The following is a 21967-nucleotide window of genomic DNA, read 5'->3' as shown; positions in this document are numbered from 1 at the left end:
ACCCCAGGTCCCGCTGGCTGTGAGGCTGCGGCCGGAACCCGGTCTTCCCTGCTGGGAGCAAGCGGGGGGGGGGACCCCCTGCAGGGCTGGGCCTGCTGCGGGAGGAGGGCTCGGGGAAGGGTGCGAGCCGGACCCGGGGAGGCGCACGGCGAGTCCTGTGGGAGTGGGGGACGCGGAGGCGGCCCCGGCTCCGCCGCGACACCTGGACCTCCACTTTCAGAGGTGAACATTTGGGGGTAGAGGGCGTAGAGCGATTGCACCCCAAACGGAGCCCAGGGCAGCCGGCGACCTGTCCCGTGGCCCGCAGTCGTTACCGTCCCGGGGCGGCCTCCTCGGCGGGTCCCGGCGCGACCCGCGGGAGCTCGGGGTGCCCTCGCCAGCCGCCGCCATCTTGCCGCCGGGGGTTTCCTTAGCGACCAGCAACGCCCGCTTCCATTGGTCTTTGTCGCAAGGGGGTGTGGCCACGGGCCTAGTCCCTGAGCCCGCGCAATCTCTGGAGCGAAGCCAGCCGGACCCGGAGCCAGAGGACGCAGCTGCGCCTGCGCGCGTTTCCGCCGCTGTCGTGTCTTCCGCGGAGAGGCCCGCCCGCCAACGGCCTGCGCGTCTGCGCCGGAAGCGGAAATGGTTGGAGCCCTCGACCCCGCCCTCGCGCCATCTTGGGGGCCCTGGAGGCGGCGCCGCGGAGGACGGAGCGGAAGTGCTCGCTGCAGCTTCCCGGAGCCAGAGCGCAGCGCCGGCGGCCGCCCCTGCCCCGCCGTTCTCCTTCCCGCGGCCGTGAGGGAGACCGCGGCTCGGCCGTAGCGGAGCTGCGAGGTGCCAGGAAGGGCTGCGTGGCGCGGGAACGGCCGGGCAGCACCGCCTCCGCTCCTTCCGGGCTGTCAAGGCCGCGGGCGGGCGGGGCCGCGCTGAGGGCCGGGCGGGGAGGGACGTCGGGGCCAGGGTGGCCGCGGGGACCGTGTTCCCGACCCGCGGCCCTGAAGGGTACGGGTCGCGCCTCGGGGCCGACCCGGGACGAGGGGCCAGGGGGTGCGGCGGAGAGGGGCCCGGAGGTGCAGGCCGAGCCCTGGGGCCTGCGAGGGGCAGGTGAGCGGGAGAGGGGCCGGGCGGGGCTGCAGCCCTCCCTCCCGGGCCGCGTCTTGTCCGCTTTCCCTGTTGTGCATTTGGGGGAAGCGGGAAGTCGCCGCCCCCACAGCGCTGCGAGTTGGGCTGGATTCGGGAGGGGATAGGCCCTCTCCCCATCTTGCGTCCAGGTCAGCGCTTATCTATAGATTTAGTGTTAAGCCCTGGGCTGAAGGCGTTACTGACGGGCTCAAGGGAAACTAGTTACATCGGTTTTGATCGTATTCTAAATAGGCAATAAAATCATAAATTCTCCAGGCTGACTTAGTACTGGTCTGTGGCCCCACTGATAAAGTTATCGTTCGTTTCTCTGCCAGGTGTGTTACAGCACAGAGGGCTGCTTTCAGCCTGAGTACCTTCGGTGGGCTTTCGCCCTTTTCCCTTTGTGAAGAGTAGAGGCTGGCCGTTGGTTCTGGAAACACTTTATTTTTAGTTGGGTTGACATTTCACAGGAAATGCAGTTATCCCGTAAGTGGATGAAGGGTTCTCAGTAATTCAGACTCGCTTGGCTTCTGCCGTATGCCCGAGGTGACGGCGGTTACAGTGTGTCAGAGCCAGGTGGAGATGTAAGATGGTCAGGCCCAGAGGAGGGAGGAGCCCAGGCTGGAATGTGGCCTTGGGAAGAAGAAAGATGGGGTCTGGGAGGGCATTTCAGAGGACCGAAGAACACTAGAGGCCTGAAGCTTGGTGCACCGCTGCCAGGGGCTTTCCTAGTCCGGGAGGCATTGGGGATGGGGACGTGAAGAGAAAGGTGGTGGGAGCCAGACTGTCAGTGCTCCCGGACGCCAGGCGGAGGACTTCATCCCAGACCAGTGCTCCTGGACCCCAGGCGGAGGACTTCATCCCAGACTTCAGTGCTTCCTGGACGCCAGGCGGAGGACTTCATCTTTACCACGCACATAGTGATGGACCACAGATGTGGATGAATGTGGCGGGCCCTAGAACAAGGCATATAGAGAGTTTTACACTTTCTGGCATGTCCTCAAGGTTTCTGCTTGGATTGGTTTTATCTCCCTTTCTGTTTTGTCTGTGACTAGACATAAAGCAGTCACCTTCAGCAGGTAATTGATGGGCTGTCTGCTATGTAATGGACTTCCAGGTGGTAGGGCCCAGCCCCGAACCAGACAAGGGACCCCTCCAGGAGCTTCATTCTAGTAGGAGAAAATTGAGAAATAAGCCAGAAAGGTATCAGGAAACAGTTGTACACAAAATAAAAACAGGGTGATGTGATGTAATGTACTGGGGGTCCGTGTGGGCGATAATGGAGGCCTCTGAAGAGGAGGTGGCCTTCAAACTGAGCAGAGAGGAGGGCTGCAGTGGGGACAGCTGCTGTGAGGGCTGGCCTTGATCTGGGAACAGGGCTGGCACTGCCTTGCCTGGATCCAAGGGTGTTCCACGGGCTGCCCAGTGACTCCTCGCAAGAGCCTCGTGAAGAAGGCACGAGAGGTGCTGTTGTCCCATTTCACAGACTGGAACCTGAGGCATCCTGGAATGGCCTGTCCTGGTCACACTGACAGAGTGACAGAGCCAGGATCTGAAAGCAGGCCGTTGGAGTCCAAAGTTCACGTTCTTGCTCCTGCCACACTACCTCAGGCTATTCCTGGTGATGTGTTCAGTCAGGGTGCAAGCTAACTGTGTGTGTTTGGTATACGTGTTGTGTGTGTCAGAGAAGCAGAATTGGCTGATGCGTTTCGAGTAGGTTTTTTACACGTTAAGCTGGAGAGTGAGACGTTCTGAACTTTGCCTAGAGAACACCCTTTGGTGGGAGAGCCGAGTATTTTCTCTTTGACATTACTCTCATACCTGCAGTCAAGTAAAAGCGCTTTAATGGGAAACAGTCTGAGTAAAATAGGGGGAAAACTGTAAGGAGCTACAAGACGAAGAATGTGATGAGTGTCTTTCAGATGGCCTGGCTTTGGCCTAAATAGGGTGGCCATTCCAGGTGGCGCATTCTAGTGTAGCCTCTATTTAAATGTGGAGTTCTCTCAGTGGAGAGTAAAAGTGCTCCTGTGTGTCTTTGGTTTACATGGCTTCGTGAGACCAAAGGGCCCCTCGGTCTCCTCGAGCTGGCCTGGCACTCCTCACGGAGGATCCAGGAATGGTGTCAGGGAGCCACATTCTGCACAGACTTGATGACGTGGAGGGAGCTGCCTGGATCACTTCCCCGCATCAGTTGTGATGGGAGAGCGGAGGCACTTGAGGGCAGGATTGCATCTGGCCCCCTCTGCCTTCCACCCGCAGGGAAGGTTTCCCCAGCGCTCCCGGGGTGGGACTGGAGGAGCGTTGGTTTCAGGAAGATGCGGGTTCCAGCTCCTGCCCACTGCGAACATGCTGATGGGCCAGGACAATGCTTTAGCTTTTGTGGGCCTCAGGTTTCTTACCTGTGCGTGAGAACGATAAGACTGACGCTAAGGGTTGCCGAGGAACGATGTCTTTGCTTTCGTGTCTGGTGTTTCTTAGAGCCTCATTTTACAGATGAGGAAACTGAGGCCGGCTGCTGCGTGCTCAGAGGGTTTGTTGAAGGCCTCACAGCCGCTTAGCACAGGTGGGACTTTAGGCCAGACTTGAGACCGGAGTCTGTTTCTCTTCACTGCCCTGCCGAGGCAGCAGATGGGGGTGGCGGGGGAGGTGAGTGCACCCCTGCCATCTTCTCTAGCTCGGGCAAGCAGGCATCTCATCTTCTAAAGTAGGAATGACAACCGGCAGGCCTTGGGTGCTCAGCAGCGCTTTCCTGAAGAGCGGCAGGTCCTGGTGCCGCCTGGTCCCAGGAGTGGGTGGTGGCATGCTCGGCTGAGGAGCCAGGTAGCAGTCAGGCTTGGCTTGGCCTCTCCAGAAGCAGAGCTGTGGCGGGACCTTGGACACGTGGCTTCCACTGTGAGACTAGGTCCTTCTTGGTGAAATGTGGGTAATGATGCCCTTCACTTGGGCATCTGGGAATTAAGTGGGTGAACAGTGTGACCTCTGGCACCTGGGTTCTCAGGTGAAACCCTCAGAGCACCACAGCAGTGTGTGGAAATAGGAGCAGATATGTTACTTCCACTTGCCAGATAAGAAACTGGGACACGGATGGACTCCCTGAGAGTTGTAGGTAACATTTTCCTGTTCATGGGGTGGAGGACCTGGCCCTGAGAGGACGGGACCCTTCCTGCTCCTGCCAGACCAGAGACCCAGGACAGGGCATGGAGCAGACAGGGTGCCTGGGTTGGGGGTACTCTGAGGGATCCACAGAGGATGTGGTCCCTGGAGGGAGGACGTGCAGTGCCACGTGCCATAGACCAGCCAGTGGACCCCATGGCACCAAGGCTGCTCCTGGCGCCAGTGGGGTGGACAGTGCCACCCACGCAGGTGACTGAGGTGCCGGAGTGGGAATGAGAACGCGGCCTGTGCTGGGCCCACGTGTCTAACGCTGTCCTTCCCCTCCACGGAAGCCTGTGCACCTGCTACTTTTTCCCGAACAGTTCATGATAAAAACACAAATGGTATGGACAGAATACTGAATGTTGAAGAAACCTACTTGACAGTGTTGGTGAAAATAGGGCCAAGATTTCACACCCTTGAATGCTTTTTATTGAAAAGTATTTTGTGTTTTTCTCCCAGTTACAGAATGTCTGAAGGGGACAGTGTGGGAGAATCCGTCCATGGGAAGCCTTCGGTGGTGTACAGATTTTTCACAAGACTTGGACAGGTTGGTGGGTTTTTAGTAGATGAGTGTAAATATTTGAACAAGAAACGACTCCCAGCATTTTCCGGAAGGATCTGTGTGCTGGTGTTCCTGATGGAGAAGTTACTTTGCCTCAGGCTCAGACTTCCTGAAGACAGCGCTCTCTTCACCGTAAAGCGCCAGCTGTGGAGAGATCGGGCTCTGAGGCCACACGTGGTCTGTCACATGCGTTTTCTGTTTTTGTTTTCCTTTTACCAACCTTTAAAAATACAAAACCCAGTCTCAGCACCCAGGCAGGACAGACACGGCTGTGGCTGCCGTTCTACTCTTGCTGTCCCTCTCCTGGCCACCCACGTCCCTGGTGCTGGGAGCCCCACCTGCCCCATGTCAGGTCGGAGGTTCTGCCCCAAGGGCAGGAGGCTCTTGTGTGGGCTGCATGTGCATTTGGTGAGTGAGGTGCCTAGAGCTGCCTTTGAACACTGGAGTCTTGGGAACCTTAGTCTCAGGAAAAGCTTGGGTCACTGGTAGTTCCAGGTGCTGAGGATCTGGGTCAAAAAAAAATTCATCACCTTAATTAAATCACATATGAAAAGCGATTGGCGATTAATGAAGTTGGGTGATGGGCATATGTGGGCTTCTATAATCTTTTTACTTTTGTGAATTTGGAAATTTCTCACAATTTGGAAATTAAATTTCAAAATAAAAAACCATACATACATATATTTGTAAAAATAAGTACATAAGACTAAGGGCTCCCTTGGTCATGTCCACAGCCGCCTGGACGCACACACATGCCGTTGTGGCTGCTGGGACTCAGGCTGTGGCCAGTGGGCCTGGGAGTGGGGCAAGGCTGGCCACTGGCTGTAGCAGATGGGGGAGCTGACTTGAGATGTGACGATAAGGGCTGTGCTGTAGGGTGGGGACTTTGAGATGCACAGTCCTCTCTTTGGGGTGAGGCTGGGTCTTCCCCATAGTGATCCCTTTAGGCCAGCACCATGTCACAATCTCCTAGGAGATTGTTTTGTAATAGTCTTGCTTAAGAGATGAACCTGCTTCAGGAATTATTGAAAATAAACTTTGGATTAATTATAGTCACTGCTTTGTGCTGATACATAGACAATCTCTTCCTGTTGTAACTCACTCTTAGCTTTTTTAAAAATTGAAAGCCAATGCTAGCAGAAGGTACATTTTGTGGCAGGGTCAGTGCAGAAGTTACAGGGCTTGCTTCATGCTTTTGGACTCTTGTCTTTCTAGATTTATCAGTCCTGGCTAGACAAGTCCACACCCTACACGGCCGTGCGATGGGTCGTGACACTGGGCCTGAGCTTTGTCTACATGATTCGAGTTTACCTGCTGCAGGTAGGTGTGGGCTGATGTGAGTTGGCCTTGTCCATGTTACCTGGACGTGGTGCTGGTGGGGATGCTGTTGATCCAGTTTGTATTGCAGGAAATGGTCTGTAGTAATCAGTTTTCAGCTAAACGCCAAATGTCAGAAAGATCTCAGTGACTGTCTTTAACAAACAGGGTTGTTTATGATTCACCCGGAGTCCCCTCACCAGGCTCCTCACTGTATCCAGGCGGTCCTGAGCCCAGCCTGGCCCTGCCCTGGGCGTGTCCAGGCCTGGACAGTGGAGCCGCTGTGTCCCTCTGACCCTGCTGCATGATGCTGAGGACAAAGTGGTGCTCTATGGCTGCCTCATTCCTCGGGTGAAGAGTCCATACCTTGGGTGTCATGAATGATTTGGCATCCAAAGGGTTTATTTAGCCTTTCCTGAGTTCTACCTTATATGAGGCCAAAGAGGACAGTGCAGGTTGAGACGCTGAGTCAAATAAGAGAGACGGTGACCAAAGAGAGCCTTGAAGGTTTCAAACCTTCACGTGTTTTGGGGCACCCCTAGGTCAGGCGATGTGGTCTCAGACTTCACCTTGGTGTTCCTTTACTTGCTAGTAAACACGGGGTTTCTAGGAGCAAACCTGCAAGACGGGAATTCTTTGTAGATCTTTAGAGGAGGTTATTTAATCTTATGTGTAGAGCAGGGCAGGTTGAAAGCTTTGTCAGGGCTGTTTTCTCCTCTGGGGACTGTGGAAGATTCTTCCTTGTTTACCACCTTAATTGATTTTTTTTTTTTTTTTGAGGCGGAGTCTCGCTCTGTCGCCCGGACTGGAGTGCAGTGGCCGGATCTCAGCTCACTGCAAGCTCCGCCTCCCGGGTTTACGCCATTCTCCCGCCTCAGCCTCCCGAGTAGCTGGGACTACAGGCGCCCGCCACCTTGCCCGGCTAGTTTTTTGTATTTTTTAGTAGAGACGGGGTTTCACCGTGTTAGCCAGGATGGTCTCGATCTCCTGACCTCGTGATCCACCCGTCTCGGCCTCCCAAAGTGCTGGGATTACAGACTTGAGCCACCGCGCCCGGCCGATTTTTTTTTTTTTTAATTGGAACTCGGTCCATTGTCTAATGGAAAGAATGACCTAGAAATCTTGAATCAGGGACATCAGGCAGGAGCAGGGCGCAGGAAGAATGCAGCACCCACAGGTCAGTTTTACTATGTTCTTTTTTTTTTTTTTGAGACGGAGTCTCGCTATGTTGCCCAGGCTGGAGTGCAGTGGCGCCATCTCGGCTCACTGCAAGCTCCGCCTCCTGGGTTTACGCCATTCTCCTGCCTCAGCCTCCCGAGTAGCTGGGATCACAGGCATGTACCACCACTCCCGGCTAATGTATTTTTAGTAGAGACGGGGTTTCACGACGTTAGCCAGGATGGTCTCTATCTCCTGACCTCGTGATCCGCCCGCCTCAGCCTCCCAAAGTGCTGGGATTACAGGCTTCAGCCACTGCACCCGGCAGTTTTACTATGTTCTAAATGAAGCTCGTGCCTCATTTGATGTGCCTTCAGGCGTGGCCTTGCAGCACGAAGATAGATACACAGACATCCAGTTAACCCTCACATCTAGTGGTTAGCCCTAAGTCTGACTCAAAAAATGTTTAGGCAGAAAGATTTCTTCTTTGTATGAGAAAGTTAAAGCGTTTATATTTTATTTATTTTTTTGAGACGGGGTCCCACTCTGTTATCCAGGCTGGAGTGCAGTGGCGAGATCTTGGCTCACTGCAACCTCCACCTCCCGGGTTCAAGCGATTCTCTTACCTCAGCTTCCCGAGCAGCTGGGATCACAGGCATGTGCCACCACGCCTGGCTAATTTTTGTATTTTTAGTAGAGATGGGGTTTAACCATGTTGGCCAGGCTGGTCTTGAACTCCTGACCTCAGGTGATCCACCCACCTTGGCCTCCCAAAGTTCTGGGATTACAGGCGTGAGCCACCACACCCGACTGAGAAATGTAAGGCTTTTAAAATTGAGAATGCAGTTCTGGCTTCTAATGGGATATACTTAATCATTTTAAAAATGAATTAGTTGCAAGTGTGCTGCACTCAGGCATCTTGGCGGAGTTCTCCCACTCTGCGTCTCTGGAGGAAGGCTTGGCTCAGGCTCTCTTTTCTTGATTGCCCAGTTGTGGATTTCTTCTGGGCAAAGGTTTTGCCCTCCTGGCAGAGTGTGTTTGGCAGTGTGAATTGTCTGTTAGAGGAACATCAGCTAGCATACCTCCAGTCACAGTTGACATTCTGTCTTCTGTTTCTGATGAACCTGCTCCTGGTGGGGGCTCTGGGCCAGCATTGCTCGGGTGCCCGGGCCACCCGAGCCTGTGGTGTAGCTTGAGCATGTGCTTCTTGAGAAAAGCCTCCTTTTCTGCTGCGCTCCTTGTGGGGCGTCTGTGGCTTCGGGGATTACGTGCGTCTAACTGGACCCTTGAAGAGCTTTGCTCATTTGGGGCCCCGCTTGTCCTCTTAGTTTCAGTACCCACAAAGGATAATTTGAGATAAATTGTTATCATGGGATTTCACTGTATTTCATTGTCGTTGCTGTAAGTTTTGTGTGTTTTAAGATCAGTTGAAGTTGAGAGTGAACTGGAGTGCAAACATGAACTGACTCAGGCCGATGGACGGTCGGAGCGCACCACTGACTCTCTTTCCTTCTCTTTCAGGGCTGGTACATTGTGACCTATGCCTTGGGGATCTACCATCTAAATCTTTTCATAGCTTTTCTTTCTCCCAAAGTGGATCCTTCCTTAATGGAAGACTCAGGTAGGGTAGCGGCTGTGCACTGGGCTGTGTGGGCAGGTTGGGCCTTTTTTTTCCAATGGGATTGTCCAGTGTTCTTTGGAAACACCCGAGACTCTTCTCTTGGGGTTGAAATGTACTTGTAACGTTGGGTGATCAGGATACGTTTGTAGAACGACTCTTCAAACCCTCCTGATAGCCACGATGTGGGTGGTCACTCTTTTCCCACTTTGCAGATGAGGAAACTGAGGTGTACTGGGTTAGGTAATGTGTTCAAGGTCACATGGCACCACAGACAGTGGGGGTCTGAGGCAGATGGTCCAACTCTGGCCCCTATCCCACCCCAGTCAACGGCCCCTTTCAGAATCAGTGGAGGCGGCCATGATGAGGTTACCTTTTCCCATAGCCAGAGGGTTCCACAGGCAGCTCACTGTGGTGCACAGAGACTGCTAGGACCCTGATGCCAACATCAGGTCGGGTCAGGCTTTGGGCGGCCTCTGGTTTCTGAGGAGCTGTGAGCTGAAGTGTTCCTGGCGCTTCGTGCTCCATGCTTGGAAGACTCACGGTGCTCCTGGGTCTGCCTGGGCCAGGTAGGGGCCCTGAGTTCACGCCTGACTGGCCAGCCCCAGGGGAGGAACAAACAACTGCTTTCCAGGACATCGTGGCCACTGCGGGAAAACCCACATGCAGCTCCCTGCCAGGATCCTCCTCCTCCGGGGAACCTGCTGTCAGGGAGCAGGGTGTGCTCTCATTGTGTGGCCAGAAGCCTGTGAGTCTTCTGGGTAGGGTATGTGATGAGAAGATTGATGGAACATAGCTCCTCTCATTTGTTGCTATTTGGAGAAGACTAGAAAATAATAAAGAGCCCCTTTCCTGTAGGCCTCAGTTTTCCCATCTGTAAATGGGGAGCGGCACCCGTCCGGGTGGGAGGTGGGGCAAGAGCGGGCTTGGCACAGCTGCTGGTGGGACAGGCCTGGTGCCCGGGTTCCACGGTCAGCACATCCTCTGCCCCGCCCTGTTCTCTGCCACTTGCTTTTTGTGTTAATTTGCCTTTGTTTTCTTTCTGTGCCTATACGTGGCGCAGCTGACATGTTCTGGAGGTTTATATGTGGTTGAATTATTTGTGCATTGAAAACGCATGGAGATCTTTAAAAACGTTCTGATAGCACTTTCTGAAAGCAGTGAACTGGGTGTGTCAGTTGACCACAGACCCCCGTTTTCTCTTTGGTTACCCGATAAAAATCTCGGTTTAGATTTGTGAGGCCTGCTAGTCCGAAGCCTTGCGGGGAAATGGTAGAAATGAAAAGAGGCGCCCCTCCCTGATGGTTGCTTTGCCTTGCAGATGACGGTCCTTCGCTACCCACCAAACAGAACGAGGAATTCCGCCCCTTCATTCGAAGGCTTCCAGAGTTTAAATTTTGGTGAGCTAATTCTTCACGGTATTTGAAAAGGAAAATTGTGCTCAAGGGTGGCTGAGACTGAGACTACACTGATTTTTGTTGAAATTTTGTTCAAGTCACCCGAAAGATGACTGCTGTGCTGGGCTGGGCACGGGGGGAATCACAGGGGCTCTCACTGGAAGGCCACTCACTACCTTGCCGCGTTCTCGTTTTCAAGTCAGCACCAGTGCCCCGGAGGCTGGCGGAAAGGAGGCTGACTCTGGGATGGAGTGCGCACTGGCTCCTGTGGTCGTGGCCTGGGGAGGGCAGGCCCTGCCCCCAGTCTCCGTCCTCCCTCCTTCCTCTCTCCCATCCCCAGCCCTGTGGCTCCCTGTGGCTGGCAGAGGGGGACTAGCCGCCTCCTGGAGTCATTTTTGAGAGGAGTCTGAGCCGAGGTGCCCGTATCTGCACGGGTAGGCAGAGGTGGGTGGCGTAGCCGTCAGAGGGATGGGAGCTCTGTGGCTGCATCTGTTTGTCCTGTCCCTCATACCCCACCCTGGGGGTACAAGAGGAACCTAAGTCTGTTGGATCAGTAAAGTGAAGGAGCCTGCTGAGCTCGTGGGGCTCCACACCTTGACTTTGCAGCCCCAGATGGAGTGGGGGACAGAAAGATCAGGGGCCCTGGAAGCCACCAGAGGCTTGGAGTCGGAAGGGAGAGCTGAGCCTCAAGGGCGATGGCATCTCTTGGCCATGTGCTGGGGCGGGAGGGAACACTGGTGGCCATGCCACAGTGACAAGGTGAAGGCCCTGGATGGTCCACAAGACACAGCCTGGGTTTCTCTCCAGATCGCAGGCCCAGCCAGCAGGCATGGGGCCCCCAGCCTCAGCACTAATGCTTTATACTTTGTGTAGTTTTAAGAAGAATTGTACGCTTCAAGGGAGTAAGAGAAGGACGTCTCTGTGGTGAGGGCAGTACAGTACATTTCTGTGAGCTACATGCAAAGGGTCATGCTGCTGCTGTGCCCAGGGTAGACCCCTCCTTTCCACAGGGATGCTTCTGTTTGCGGGGACGGTCGGTGCAGCTGCAAGGCTGGAGGCGGCCGGCAGGTGCCCGGTGCTGGCTGCAGACGCTGCGCTAACCTTCTCTCCCCACTTGAAGGCACGCAGCTACCAAGGGCATCCTTGTGGCTATGGTCTGTACTTTCTTCGACGCTTTCAACGTCCCGGTGTTCTGGCCGATCCTGGTGATGTACTTCATCATGCTCTTCTGTATCACAATGAAGAGGCAAATCAAGGTAAAGCAGAGGCACTGCCGCCACGCCGGCCGCAGTCGCTGTTCTGTTACCTGCAGCATGGGGGAGCCGTGGTGGGCTGTGGCGGGTGGTGGCAGAGTCTGCCTGGTGTGAATGTGGAGCTCAGTGGCACTGTCTTGTGTGTGACGAGGACACTGCTCCGTTCCCAGCACAGCCGGTGAACTAAACGGAGAGCGCATCTGTCGGAGCGGGTGGGCTCTTGGTGGAAGCTTTGTGGGAGCTGAACGGGAGAGCCCCGGCGTGTGCAGTGTCCCAGTGGCTCCTCTTAGGGGGCCCAGCACCCTGCGCCAGCCTGCCCGAGGAGGAGGGCATTAGGGGGAAGTTAGCTGAGACTGCGGACTGACCCCTCGATGGCATGGCCTTGCTGCTGCGGGCCTCACTCTGTGCTCGGGGTGTTGGCTGCAGAGAGGGCCCTGGGCCACCTCACATCCCCCTTGCCCTTCCTCCATAGGAGGCTCAGGAAACACTGGGATTGATGGGGTTTCAAACCTAGGCCTGGTGGGCTATGGAAGGCCTTGCTGTGTTGACGTGGGCGCAGGAAGCCACTGGGGCCCCAATTCCACTTGTCTGATGTATAGAAAAGATGGGGGCCTTTGGCCGCTCCCATGTGGGGACAGTGTGGCTGGTTGGAGAGCGCTTGTGCAATGACTGAGTCTGTGCTTCTCTCCCCAGCACATGATTAAGTACCGGTACATCCCGTTCACACATGGGAAGAGGAGGTACAGAGGCAAGGAGGACGCCGGCAAGGCTTTTGCCAGCTAGAAGCGGGACTGAGGCTGCCTCACGTGTTGCAAGAACGGTTTTGAGCCATTGTTAACAATGCCTTTTTTCTTCACATAAAGTAGTTGATTACGAGGGAGTTGAATTTTCTTTTTAAAAAGGAGCTTCAATGATTTGTAACTGAAATATCAGGTTCTTGAAGAAACTGGCACTTAAACCAAATCGCATGGATTTCTTTTTCAGTGACGTTCAAGTGTTTCTCACGGATGGAATTCTAGTCAGCTGCAGGCAGGAAGCCAGGCGGGTGGAGCCCATGGGAGCAAGGGCGAGTGGCCGGTCCCCCCCGGTGCCAGGTGGGCAGGCAGGAGCGAGGCCTGCGAGGGAGGAATGGGCCGCTCCCCACCAGCCGCCTTCCCCACCAGCCACAGGTGTTCCAGCCACTCCACAGAGCCCGAGTGATGATCTAGCCTGATTCCTGCGTGTCTGAAAGAGACGTTTTAAAGATGATTGTCAAGTAACTGTGTGGGGTTCTAATGCCAGTTTCCTAATCCATCTCACTGGAGATGTTTAAAGTTGGTCTCTATCCTAATGACTCAAAACTTTGTTCTTAACTACCATGATTGCTTTTGAGGGCCCAGAATTATAAATATATATTATATTTTAATTGTTTGAGATTATTTTGACACATTTCTTTGATATGTAAAGAGTGTTTTGTTTTTAATTTAAATTTGTCCTCATGCAACCCCCATGAGGGGCAGCGAAGCTGGCGGCTAGCAGACTGGCTTTGTGGGTTCAGCACTCGGCACCCCACTGTGGGGGGAGAGGTAGAACCCACTTGCATGTCAGCGTTTTTGATGTGATAAAATACTCAACATCTTACCAAGTGATTTTAACTCCACCTTTATTAAGGTCTTTATCTAAAACACGACAGTCGCTGGACACAAGAAAGCCTGACTTGCGTTCGGCCTTTCCGAAAGGTGAACCCATTTTGCCAACAGCAGAACATCATAGCTGTGGTCCCAGATGAGACACAGACGCGAGTGAAGGCCTATCCTGGGTCCCGGGCTGCTCAGGCACCTCACTCTGGGCGGTGTGTCCTGTCTTAGAATTTACACGGTAAAAGATGATTGTCTGGATTTTCTTGTGCCAGTATTTGCATATCCGACATTGAGCTCCGCTCTTAAGAGGCCCCGTTCAAGCTTGTGGGTCCCTGGCCCAGGATAGCAAGTGCTGCTCCCAGGTGGTACTTCTGGTACTGTGTTGAGACACTTGGATTCTCAGACTCCGGACAGCAGTGTCTGTCACTTTTCATACTGTTTTCCTAATAAGCGCTCAGGCCTAAGATGTGACAGGAGGTTGCGTGCACTTGGCCAGAGCACAGTGTGAATCGAAGGACTGGGTGCTGACGGATGGAGCCACAGTGGCATCTGCCCACCCAGCTGCAGCCCCCAGGGCCTCTCTTGGTGCTCCTCCCAGTTTAGAGGGTCACAGCCTCCCCACCCCAGCCGCTGGTAAGCTGACCTTGACGAACCCGGGAATACAGGGTCATCCTCATTCCTAAGTCAAACAGCAGGACATGGTTTGCGGGGGTCTTTGCTGGAAGCCGGTGCTGCTGGCCAGGCCTCGGCCTTGCCGACAGGTCAGTAGGGAAATGGGGCATATGCCCTCGAGGCATTTTTAACACTGCGCTTTAGGAAATCTCAAGTTCCATCTTGTTATTAATGTGCCCACATTTGGTGGAGTGAGTTTATTAAAGATGCCTACAGTGAAGTCTCTGGCACAGGTTAAATGCAATTTTGAAAACCTGGAAATGTCAAATGGAGGCAGGAAATAGGCTGGGGCCGAGCTGAGGGGCTAAGCACAGCAGTGACGGTGGGTTGGCAGGTTGCCTACCCAGCGGGCCCCCAGGAGAAGGCTTGGGCGCCCTGGCAGCCCCCAACCCCAGGACTGGCACGTGAGTGCATTTGGGTCAGGAGGAGAGCTCTGTGTGCATGTCAGGCCCGAGATGCAGATTTCTGTTTTCGGAAACTGGAAGCAGCCTTGATGTGTTTTGAAGGTGTGTGCCAAATGCTTCAGATGGAGGTGCTGACCTTGGTTGGTTTCTCTGCCCAGCTACTCTGGGGGAGAGCCTGACCGCCTCCGATGGGGGCCGTGGGACTGCTGTTCTCACCACACTGGCTGAAGCAAACCGCCAGCCCCCCCGTGCCCCATCCCAACTCAACATGCACTCATTCAGTCCATTGCCTTAACACAAGCCTGATGGAACCATTTTCTCACAATATAAATGAATAAAGTGTCTTCTGGCCTACTTCTGAATTACTTCTCAACTGTATGGTTTGGGGAAGGGAGGGAAACCTAAAATCCTGTCCAAATAAGTGAAATTCCTGAAGAAGTGGCTGAGTCATACCAGGTTGGGGTTAGCGCCCCTCCCAGGGCTGAGAAAGCAGTCACGGACAGCTTTCTGTTCTCTCCCGGGGTGGCTGGGTTAGTATCTTACATGATAGAAAACCTGTGAGAATGTTCTAATTTCTCTGCAAGTAAGGTTCATCTTGAGACTAAATCTTGGCGTTCAGACTTCCGTAGAAGTCATCTGTGTCCAGGCCCACCTGGGCGCCGGCTCAGCGGTAGTGCCGAAGGTAGATGAGCTTCTGGAGAGGGAACTTCTCCCGGCAGAGAGGACACTCCGCCTGCAGAGAGGAGGAAGGGGTCACAGCAGCTGGGGCCACTGGGCCGTGCCCGTCCCCATCAGCATCTCTTGTCCTGTCCACATTCTCTGCCCATGACATGGAACATAAATGTTGTATTTCCTTCAACTAATGACCAAGAAAGCCAGCCTTTTTTCAGAAGGCCGAGTCCCAGTGGGGGCCGGGGCGCGGCTGGGGGCGTGGGGCTCGGCTGGGAGGTTCCCTCCTGCTCTCGCAGCTGACAGCCCAGGAAGCCCAGCTCTTGGGAAGACGTGTCACTCTCACCCTGCCGGCATCTTCCATGGGTGTGATTCAGTGTGCTAGGGTTTCCAAGTGTGGTGAGGAGCCCAGGAGGAAGGGCATGCTGGGGTGCATGGGGGAGGTGTGGGGCCTTTCAGGGTTGGCCGCTGCCCCAACCTGTGTTCAGCAAAGTCTCAATACGCGTGAATTTGGAACTTTAACCCCCACAACGACCCCACATCTGACCTACCTGGGAGCCTTTAAAAAGACGCCCATCTCTCTACTCTAAACCTGAAGGGTGCTCAGAGCCAGACTCCCCGCTGCTGCAGCCAGGTGTGTCTTGCCAGCGCAGCCGCTGAGCCATCTCAGGACCCCAGCAGGCTCCCACCTCACCTTGCTGCTGCACCACGCGGTGATGCACTCCCAGCAGAACAGGTGGCCGCAGGGCGTGGCTGTCGGGTGCCTGCGCTCCTCCAGGCACAGGGTGCACAGGGGGTTTCTGGAAACGGCTCTCTCCTCCAGGGAGCCCCTGGGGAAGGTGGGGCAGAGCGTCAAGGTGGGTGCACCTTACAGGTCCTTGTGAAGTGTAAAGGACACCCCCAGCCCCCATGTGTGGCCCCCGCGCGCACCTGCGGTGAGACAGGCCGCGGTGCAGCCTCCACTCCTTCCTGGCTCGCTGCCGCTGCCTGAAGCCATACAGCTGCAGCCCCACGGACAGCACCAGGTGCAGCAGCGAGACGACCCCCAGCAGCCTGTAGCTAACACGGGCCCTCAGGTCCTCCCCGGGCAGGCTGCGGACACGGAGCTGTAAGGCAGACAGTGTCACACCCATCAGGACCCTGAGGGGATCTGGCCTCAGCGCCTGCTGGGAGGGTCAGTTTGCACGGAGTGTGTTAGAACCAGGCCTCTCCCTGGCACTGGGAGCGCCCTGCAGAAACGATCAAGACGGGCAGGTTCAGGGAGTCTGAACCGCTTCACAGCCTAGCATGACGGAAAGGCCTGAGCTCCAGACCGGCCTTGGCATTGTCAGCGCAGAGGGAGTCTTAGCACTGGCGGAGGGGGTGAGGACATGGGGAGGTCCAGGGACCACCTCTCCGAAAGGGATGGGCGGGGGAGCAGACATGTTGGGCTGTAGACGCTGCCCACCAGCTACCCTGCTGCAAGGCACATGGCCCCAGGGACACTGCTCCCCACCTCATGCTGCTGGTGACGTGTGTAGCTTCTGGCCGTGTCACTGAAGGACAGCTGGCTGCCCTCGGCTTCCCGTGTCCCTTTCCACTGGCTGGGAAATGGAGACAGCCAGATGGCCTCGGCCCAGGGCCGGGAACCACATACAGAGGTGGCAGGTCACACCGCCAGTGTGGGCCCTGGGTGTCCAGCCACTTCCTGGCTGTCCTAGGAGACAGGGAGCCTCCCAGCTGGTTTGAGCCCCGTTTCCAAGCCCCTATCACAGCAGCTCAGCAAATCCCTCACTAACATGGACAGGGCGAGGAACTGTGTCAAATATGCGGGAGGCTGGGTATGCTAAGAATGAAGGCCTGACCACTGGCTCTGTGATGAGGAGATCACTGTGGCCTCCTGTTTAGGGTGTGTGGAGATGGGGTCGCCTGGCAAGTGGGGGCTGAGGGGCCTAGTGCAGCTCTAGGGACAGAAGACGGGGTTCCTCAGCGGGCTGTTCTAGAAGGAGCTCGTGCAGCAGTGGCTCTGGTGGGCCAGGGTCTAACGCTGTGGCAGATGGACATGGTGTCAGGACCATTGGGGAGGCTTCGTTGCTGAATCTGGAAGCAGGAGCGTCAGCTAGGGGTTAGGATGGGCAGAGGTGCCGACGGCTGCGGAGGGGAGAAGGTGGGAACAGCCATCTGATGGGGCAGACTGCTGGGCCAGGCACGGGTGAGGGGTGAGGGGCTGGGGCTGGGGCTGCAGTACGTGCTCCCACACTCTCTGGGAGAAGCTGCTTGTTCCTCACAGCAGTGACATGGGCAGTCATGGGCCGAGGTTTAGGGATCTGTGGTGAGGCGTGACCCAGGGCCCCTGGTCAGTAAAAGCTGAGTGCAGGGCCTGGTGTCCACGTGGGGCTGCAGCAGGAGCCCATTCTACCCTCAGGGTCTGGATTTCCTTGGATCTTTCAGCAAAGTGTAACTAAACAAAACCTGCCTTTTTTCCAAGCAGAGGATTTGGGTTCCTGCCTTGACACAGGTTCTGGGTGTGGAACCCTGTTGGCTGAGAGGCCTGGAGGGCCAGCTCTGTGCACACACCCAAGTCCAATGGGGGTGACAAGGGTGGCCGAAGCGGCTGTGCCCTCAGCACCTGCTACTTACGTACGTGATCCCCGTGAGCCTCTTGGCCAGGTGGTAGAAGACACCGTGGATGTAAAACCAGGCAACATGTAGCCGCTGGAGGCAGGAGAGGCCCTGTCTGAGGACGAAGGCCGCCCGCAGCAGCGCCCTCCTCTGTTGCTCGGTCAGGGTGGCCGTGTGGTGACGCACCCAGCGCCGCACCACCCCTGAGCACGCTACGCCTGCCTGGCCAGGCTCCCCCTGCGAGGCCGCCCACCGTCAGGATCAGCCTGCAACTCCTGCCTCTAGGGCGAGAGGACCTTGTCCAGCGGTAGGGCAGGACGCATGCAGCGGTCACCAGCACGGCCACGGGCGCAGCGCCAGGAGGCACACGTGTGCTGTGACGGGTCCCACCTGGACGATGGCGAGCGACTCTGCGCGGCCCAGCCGGTCTGGTAGCCTGCAAGGAAGAGGATGGCGTATGGTGGACGCAACCTGAGAGATGCTGCCGTCGGGGACAGGCTCCGGTGCCGCCTGCCAGCCGACGCCCTGCTGGCTCTGTCAAGGTGCCCGGCGCCCATAGCCACCCATCCCTTCCGTCCGCCCTTGGCGCACTGCGCACCCCCGCGCGGCTGCGGCGCCGAGGCCAAGCAAGCCTTCTGTGCTAAGCCCACGCATGACCTCAAGTCAGGCACATCTGAGCAGCACATGACAGGCCTGGCCAATGGCTGCTCTCAGCTCCCGGGGCCTTGGCTGGCCGGTGTCCGGTGTCCCTCTCTCTCCTGGCTTCTCCCCAGGAGTCTCTGCTCCTTCCCCTTTCTCCCTAGCTGTCCCCGCCACCTCCCCCGGCCCAAGCACTTGGATCCAGTCCCGTGGCTCTCCGCCAACTGCACAGCTGGCACCACCCGATTTATGCCCAGCCTGGACCTGACTTCAGTGCCAGCCATCCAGTTCGGCCACCTACCTGACATTGCCATGTATCCTCAGATGAGCACCCCCAATTCCATCCCTGCCAAGATAGCTTCCAGCTCCCCCACCCAGAAAAGTCTGCTCCCCCTTCCCATCTCTGTGGATGGCAACACCAGGCCTCCAGTTCCTGAGGTCAAGCCCAAGGGGCACCCTGCATGCACCTTCCTTGCGTGTTTCAGCCCCTCACTGCTGCCCCTGCTCTGTACCACCACCATCCCATGGGGGACTGTCAGCCTCTGTAGTCTCCCTGAGCCCAACTTTGTCCCCTGAGGTCTGGTCTTAGCCAGTGGTTGGCCTCTCCCCTGCCCAAGTCCCTGCAATGCCCCAAGCCTTGCACAGGGAAAGCTACGGGCTTAGAAAACCCACGAGCCCCCGGGATCACCCCACAGACGGCCAAGGACGTGTTCTTCTCAGGGCCTTTCCCAGCTGCTTGCTCTGCTGTCTGGAAAATGCTCTTCCCCAAGACGTGGTCTTTCTCTCTAAGAGCCCCTCGATTCCCAAGATGCCCTGTGACGCAGCCACATCTGTCTCCCACCCACCGAGCACGCCCTCCATGGCAGCAGGATGCCCAGGGGGAGCCCCTCATAGGGAACCAGGCTGGCGCTCCGTGGTCCTTGCTGCATGCTGAGCTGGGGTTAGGAGCCTGGGAGCCTCTTCAACAACTCCCTCTCCAGGGTGGCGACCAGCCTGGGCCACAGGCCCGCCACTGCGCCGCCAGGGCACTGTCACGAGCACCGCACACTATGACACAGCTCAGCACTGTTGCTCCACCAGGGCACTCTGACAGGGGCACTGCACCCTATGACATGGCTCAGCACTGTGACTCACTTGTGCTACCAGGGCTGGCCACTGAGAAATGGGTCTCAGTGGCACCTGGGTGGGTCCCCAGGGACACACAAAGGCTGGAAAAATGGGCTCTCTGCTGGGAGCTGACACCTCGTCTCCCTCGGAGCAGCACCTCCTGCACTTCCCTGAGGCAGCCTCACCCGGGCCAGCTCCGGGAGCTTCTCACACTGCTGGGCAGCCCCCTGGCCACCGTCCCCCGGACTTGGTGTGTGTGGCTGTCCTCAGTCCTGAGGACCAGTGGGGGCTTCTACCTGCAAGTGTGGTAAGGCCAAAGTAGGCCACATCTGAGAGCAGCTCAACCTCCTTCCTCCACTCCAGCCACTTCCTCGCACCTGAGAGGAGAAACAGTATTACTCTGGGGCAGCTGGTGGGCATGCCCTGAGCACGAGGGACCATAGTCCTCCCCGAGTTGTCTAGGCCCAGATCCAGTCCCATCCCTTCCATGAAGCCAACACTCTGTCCCCGGCCTCCCTCTCTGCTTCTGTCTCCAGAGGCACCACCTTGTCTCCACCTTGACCTGCCTTAGCGTGAGCTGCAGACAGTCTGCTAAGAACCTCCCACCTGCGCCCATCTCTCGCGCTGGGATTCCCCTGAGCAACCATTCTAGGGCCTATGAGGGCAACATGGAAAGACGGTCTGGGGTAGTAAGAGTACAGGCCAGAGGCCAACTGTCTAGCATCAAATAGCAGCTCTCCAACTTCCTGGCTGTGAGGTCTTTCTGGAATCTCAATTTGCTCATCTATCAGAAGAGGAATAGTAAGTCCTACCTGTAGGGATGTTTGAAGATTCAATGAGTTAATATTTGTAAAACACCGGGAACAGTGTCTGGCACAGGGCTAAGTGCCCAGTGTATTGTAAAATAAATATGGACACACAAAAAAAATTCTTGTCACTCTCCTGTTCAGAATCTGCCAATGGCTGTCTATCTGATACCCACGGCCCTCCTGGCAGGGAGCCTGGCTGTCCTCTGATATTTACCCATGCTCTTCCTGTCCCACAGCACTGTTCCTGCTGCCATGACACCCCTGCCACTGGGCTCTAGTGCCACTGCTGCACTAGAAATGTTCTGCTGGGAGTTGATGCCTTTAACAACTGCCTGCCCCACCCCCAAAGACTTGATGGCATTGCCTTTTTTTTTTTTTTCTGTCCCCCAGGCTGTTGTGCAGTGGCGTGATCTCGGCTCACTGCAACCTCCGCCTCCCGTGTTCAAGTGATTCTGTCTCAGCCTCCCGAGTAGCTGGAATCACAGGCACATGCCACCATGCCCAACTAATTTTTGTATTTTTAGTAGAGACGGGATTTCATCATGTGGCCCAGACTGGTCTCGAACTCCTGACCTCAAGTGATCCGCCCGCCTGGGCCTCCCAAAGTGCTGGGATTACAGGCCTAAGCCGCCGCACCTGGCCTTTTGTGTGTGTGTGTGTGTTTTAATCGGTGATGGGGTCTGGCCCAGGTTGGAGTGCAGTGGCACAATCATGGCTCACTGCAGCCTCATCCCTTGGTCTCAGGCGATTCTCTTGCCTCAGCCTCCTGAAGAGCTGGAATTACAGACGCCACTATCACGCCCGGCTAATTTTCAGATTTTTTGTAGAGACGGAGTCTTGCCTTGTTGCCCAGTCTGGTCTCAAACTCCTGGGCTCAAGGGATCCTCCCGCCTCCGCCTCCCAAACTGCTGGGATGACAGGCGCTGCTTCATTGAGTACACTGGCTTCTGTACTCAGCTCACGGCCTGGTGAGGCAGGTAGGGCCTGGCTGAGCCTACCCTGGGATCAGAAGGGCGAGGGGCCTGGGCAGGTGGTCAGGCCTAGGAAAGGCCGGGGTCAGTGTGAACCGGACCGAGGTATGAGGCGTTTGCGCCGCGGGCGCGCCGATCCCTCTGCTCACAGGGGAGGAGCGGAGGGAGGCCTGAAGCACTTGCCAAAGCCGCACACCTGGAGGGGACAGAGCCTTCCCCAGCCGCTGGCCACACACCTGGAGGGGACAGAGCCTTCCCCAGCCGCTGCCCTGACCTGGGGACGGGAAGGGCTGGGGCGGGAACTGGAGGCCCACGCAGGTCCCCCGCGGTGTCTGCGACCTGTGCCTCTGGGGCCACCTGGGCAGGGAGGGCAAGAGGTGCCCCGCACATCCCTGAATGGCCGCAGGGCAGGCGAAGGAGACTGCCGGGTCCCAGGTGGTGGGACGGGCCCAGGCGACGGTGACCACACACGGTGGACACCCCGCCTCCATGAGGGGCAACTCCCCCTGGGCCGCTTGCGAGGACATCCGGCCGCGCCCGGCCCTCACCCGCCAGGCTGTGCAAGGCGCCGCCCGCCGCGCTCCGCAGCCCACCGCGGTAGTACTCGTCCTTCTGCGCCGCGCGGATCACCTCCGGGGGGCTGGCGGCGGCCGGGGCCATGGCCGTGAGTTCAGGTGGTCCCGAGAAGCCACGCTGGCCACGCCCACAGCCACGCGGGCGAGACCTGATGACATCACGACGTGGCTCGGCGTACGGCGCAGACCTTGCGTCACGGTGCAGGGGCGGGGCCGGACCGGGGCTGGAGGTGGGGCCAGGGCCTGGGCGGAAGCGGGGCTGGAGTCCGAAACAGCGCGGCGCGGGGCGGGGCAGCACGGGGAGTCGGAGGCGCAGAGCGGGGCGGGGCTCGCGAGCCG

At 56.8% G+C, this 21967-nt stretch overlaps 3 protein-coding genes across 14 annotated transcripts in view; 1 reads left to right on the top strand and 2 right to left on the bottom strand.

Moving 5' to 3' along the window:
• MORN1 (MORN repeat containing 1) overlaps nt 1–600 on the bottom strand; it is a 76229-nt gene extending 75629 nt beyond the window's left edge. For 6 of the 9 annotated variants that reach the window (XM_017882459.1, XM_017882465.1, XM_017882470.1 and 3 more), the window contains exon 1: nt 315–600. In XM_017882459.1, coding sequence (XP_017737948.1) covers nt 315–390 — 76 coding nt within the window. In that variant the 5' untranslated portion in view covers nt 391–600. The remainder of the gene's footprint in view (nt 1–314) is intronic. The other 3 variants (XM_017882463.1, XM_017882464.1, XM_017882460.1) reach the window with 3 other exon arrangements.
• Nucleotides 52–14611, top strand: RER1 (retention in endoplasmic reticulum sorting receptor 1). 3 transcript variants are annotated; one of them, XM_017882475.1, is made up of 7 exons: nt 52–222; nt 4717–4804; nt 6035–6139; nt 8816–8915; nt 10234–10312; nt 11430–11565; nt 12256–14611. In XM_017882475.1, exons 2-7 carry the CDS (start codon nt 4724–4726, stop codon nt 12343–12345), a joined length of 591 nt encoding a protein of 196 aa, XP_017737964.1. In that variant the 5' UTR covers nt 52–222; nt 4717–4723; the 3' UTR covers nt 12346–14611. The 3 variants fall into 3 exon arrangements, with proteins under 3 accessions (XP_017737964.1, XP_017737962.1, XP_017737963.1); XM_017882473.1 differs by lacking the exon at nt 52–222 and adding an exon at nt 623–813; XM_017882474.1 differs by lacking the exon at nt 52–222 and adding an exon at nt 889–1083.
• PEX10 (peroxisomal biogenesis factor 10) lies at nt 4811–21785 on the bottom strand. Of its 2 annotated transcripts, XM_017882471.1 has the most exons (6): nt 21602–21785; nt 19570–19650; nt 17550–17963; nt 15857–16032; nt 15621–15756; nt 4811–5039 (listed from the first exon to the last, which is right to left on the bottom strand). In XM_017882471.1, exons 2-6 carry the CDS (start codon nt 19600–19602, stop codon nt 4947–4949), a joined length of 852 nt encoding a protein of 283 aa, XP_017737960.1. In that variant the 5' UTR covers nt 19603–19650; nt 21602–21785; the 3' UTR covers nt 4811–4946. The 2 variants fall into 2 exon arrangements, 1 of the variants encoding a protein (XP_017737960.1); XR_001887400.1 differs by lacking the exons at nt 4811–5039; nt 17550–17963; nt 19570–19650; nt 21602–21785 and adding an exon at nt 14041–14990 and having other exon boundaries at nt 15857–17539.
• Between the last annotated feature and the right edge of the window lie 182 nt (nt 21786–21967).

The sequence above is a fragment of the Rhinopithecus bieti genome, unplaced genomic scaffold (assembly GCF_001698545.2).
Source record: "Rhinopithecus bieti isolate Rb0 unplaced genomic scaffold, ASM169854v2 scaffold_13351, whole genome shotgun sequence".
Taxonomy (NCBI): domain Eukaryota; kingdom Metazoa; phylum Chordata; class Mammalia; order Primates; family Cercopithecidae; genus Rhinopithecus; species Rhinopithecus bieti.
This window is presented reverse-complemented; position numbering and strand designations above follow the sequence as displayed.

What these genes read in the sequence shown, in the direction of transcription:
- RER1 (XM_017882475.1), top strand. Translation starts at nt 4,724, where the DNA reads ATGTCTGAAGGGGACAGTGTGGGAGAATCCGTCCATGGGAAGCCTTCG. An exon ending in CTTCCAGAGTTTAAATTTTG is followed by an intron (nt 10,313 to 11,429) that starts GTGAGCTAATTC and finishes CCCCACTTGAAG; the next exon opens with GCACGCAGCTACCAAGGGCA. An exon ending in CAATGAAGAGGCAAATCAAG is followed by an intron (nt 11,566 to 12,255) that starts GTAAAGCAGAGG and finishes TTCTCTCCCCAG; the next exon opens with CACATGATTAAGTACCGGTA.
- PEX10 (XM_017882471.1), bottom strand. Translation starts at nt 19,602, where the DNA reads ATGTGGCCTACTTTGGCCTTACCACACTTGCAG. An exon ending in AAGAGGCTCACGGGGATCAC is followed by an intron (nt 16,033 to 17,549) that starts GTACGTAAGTAG and finishes TCTGCCTTACAG; the next exon opens with CTCCGTGTCCGCAGCCTGCC. An exon ending in CCGCGTGGTGCAGCAGCAAG is followed by an intron (nt 5,040 to 15,620) that starts GTGAGGTGGGAG and finishes GTATTTTTAAAG; the next exon opens with GTTGGTAAAAGGAAAACAAA.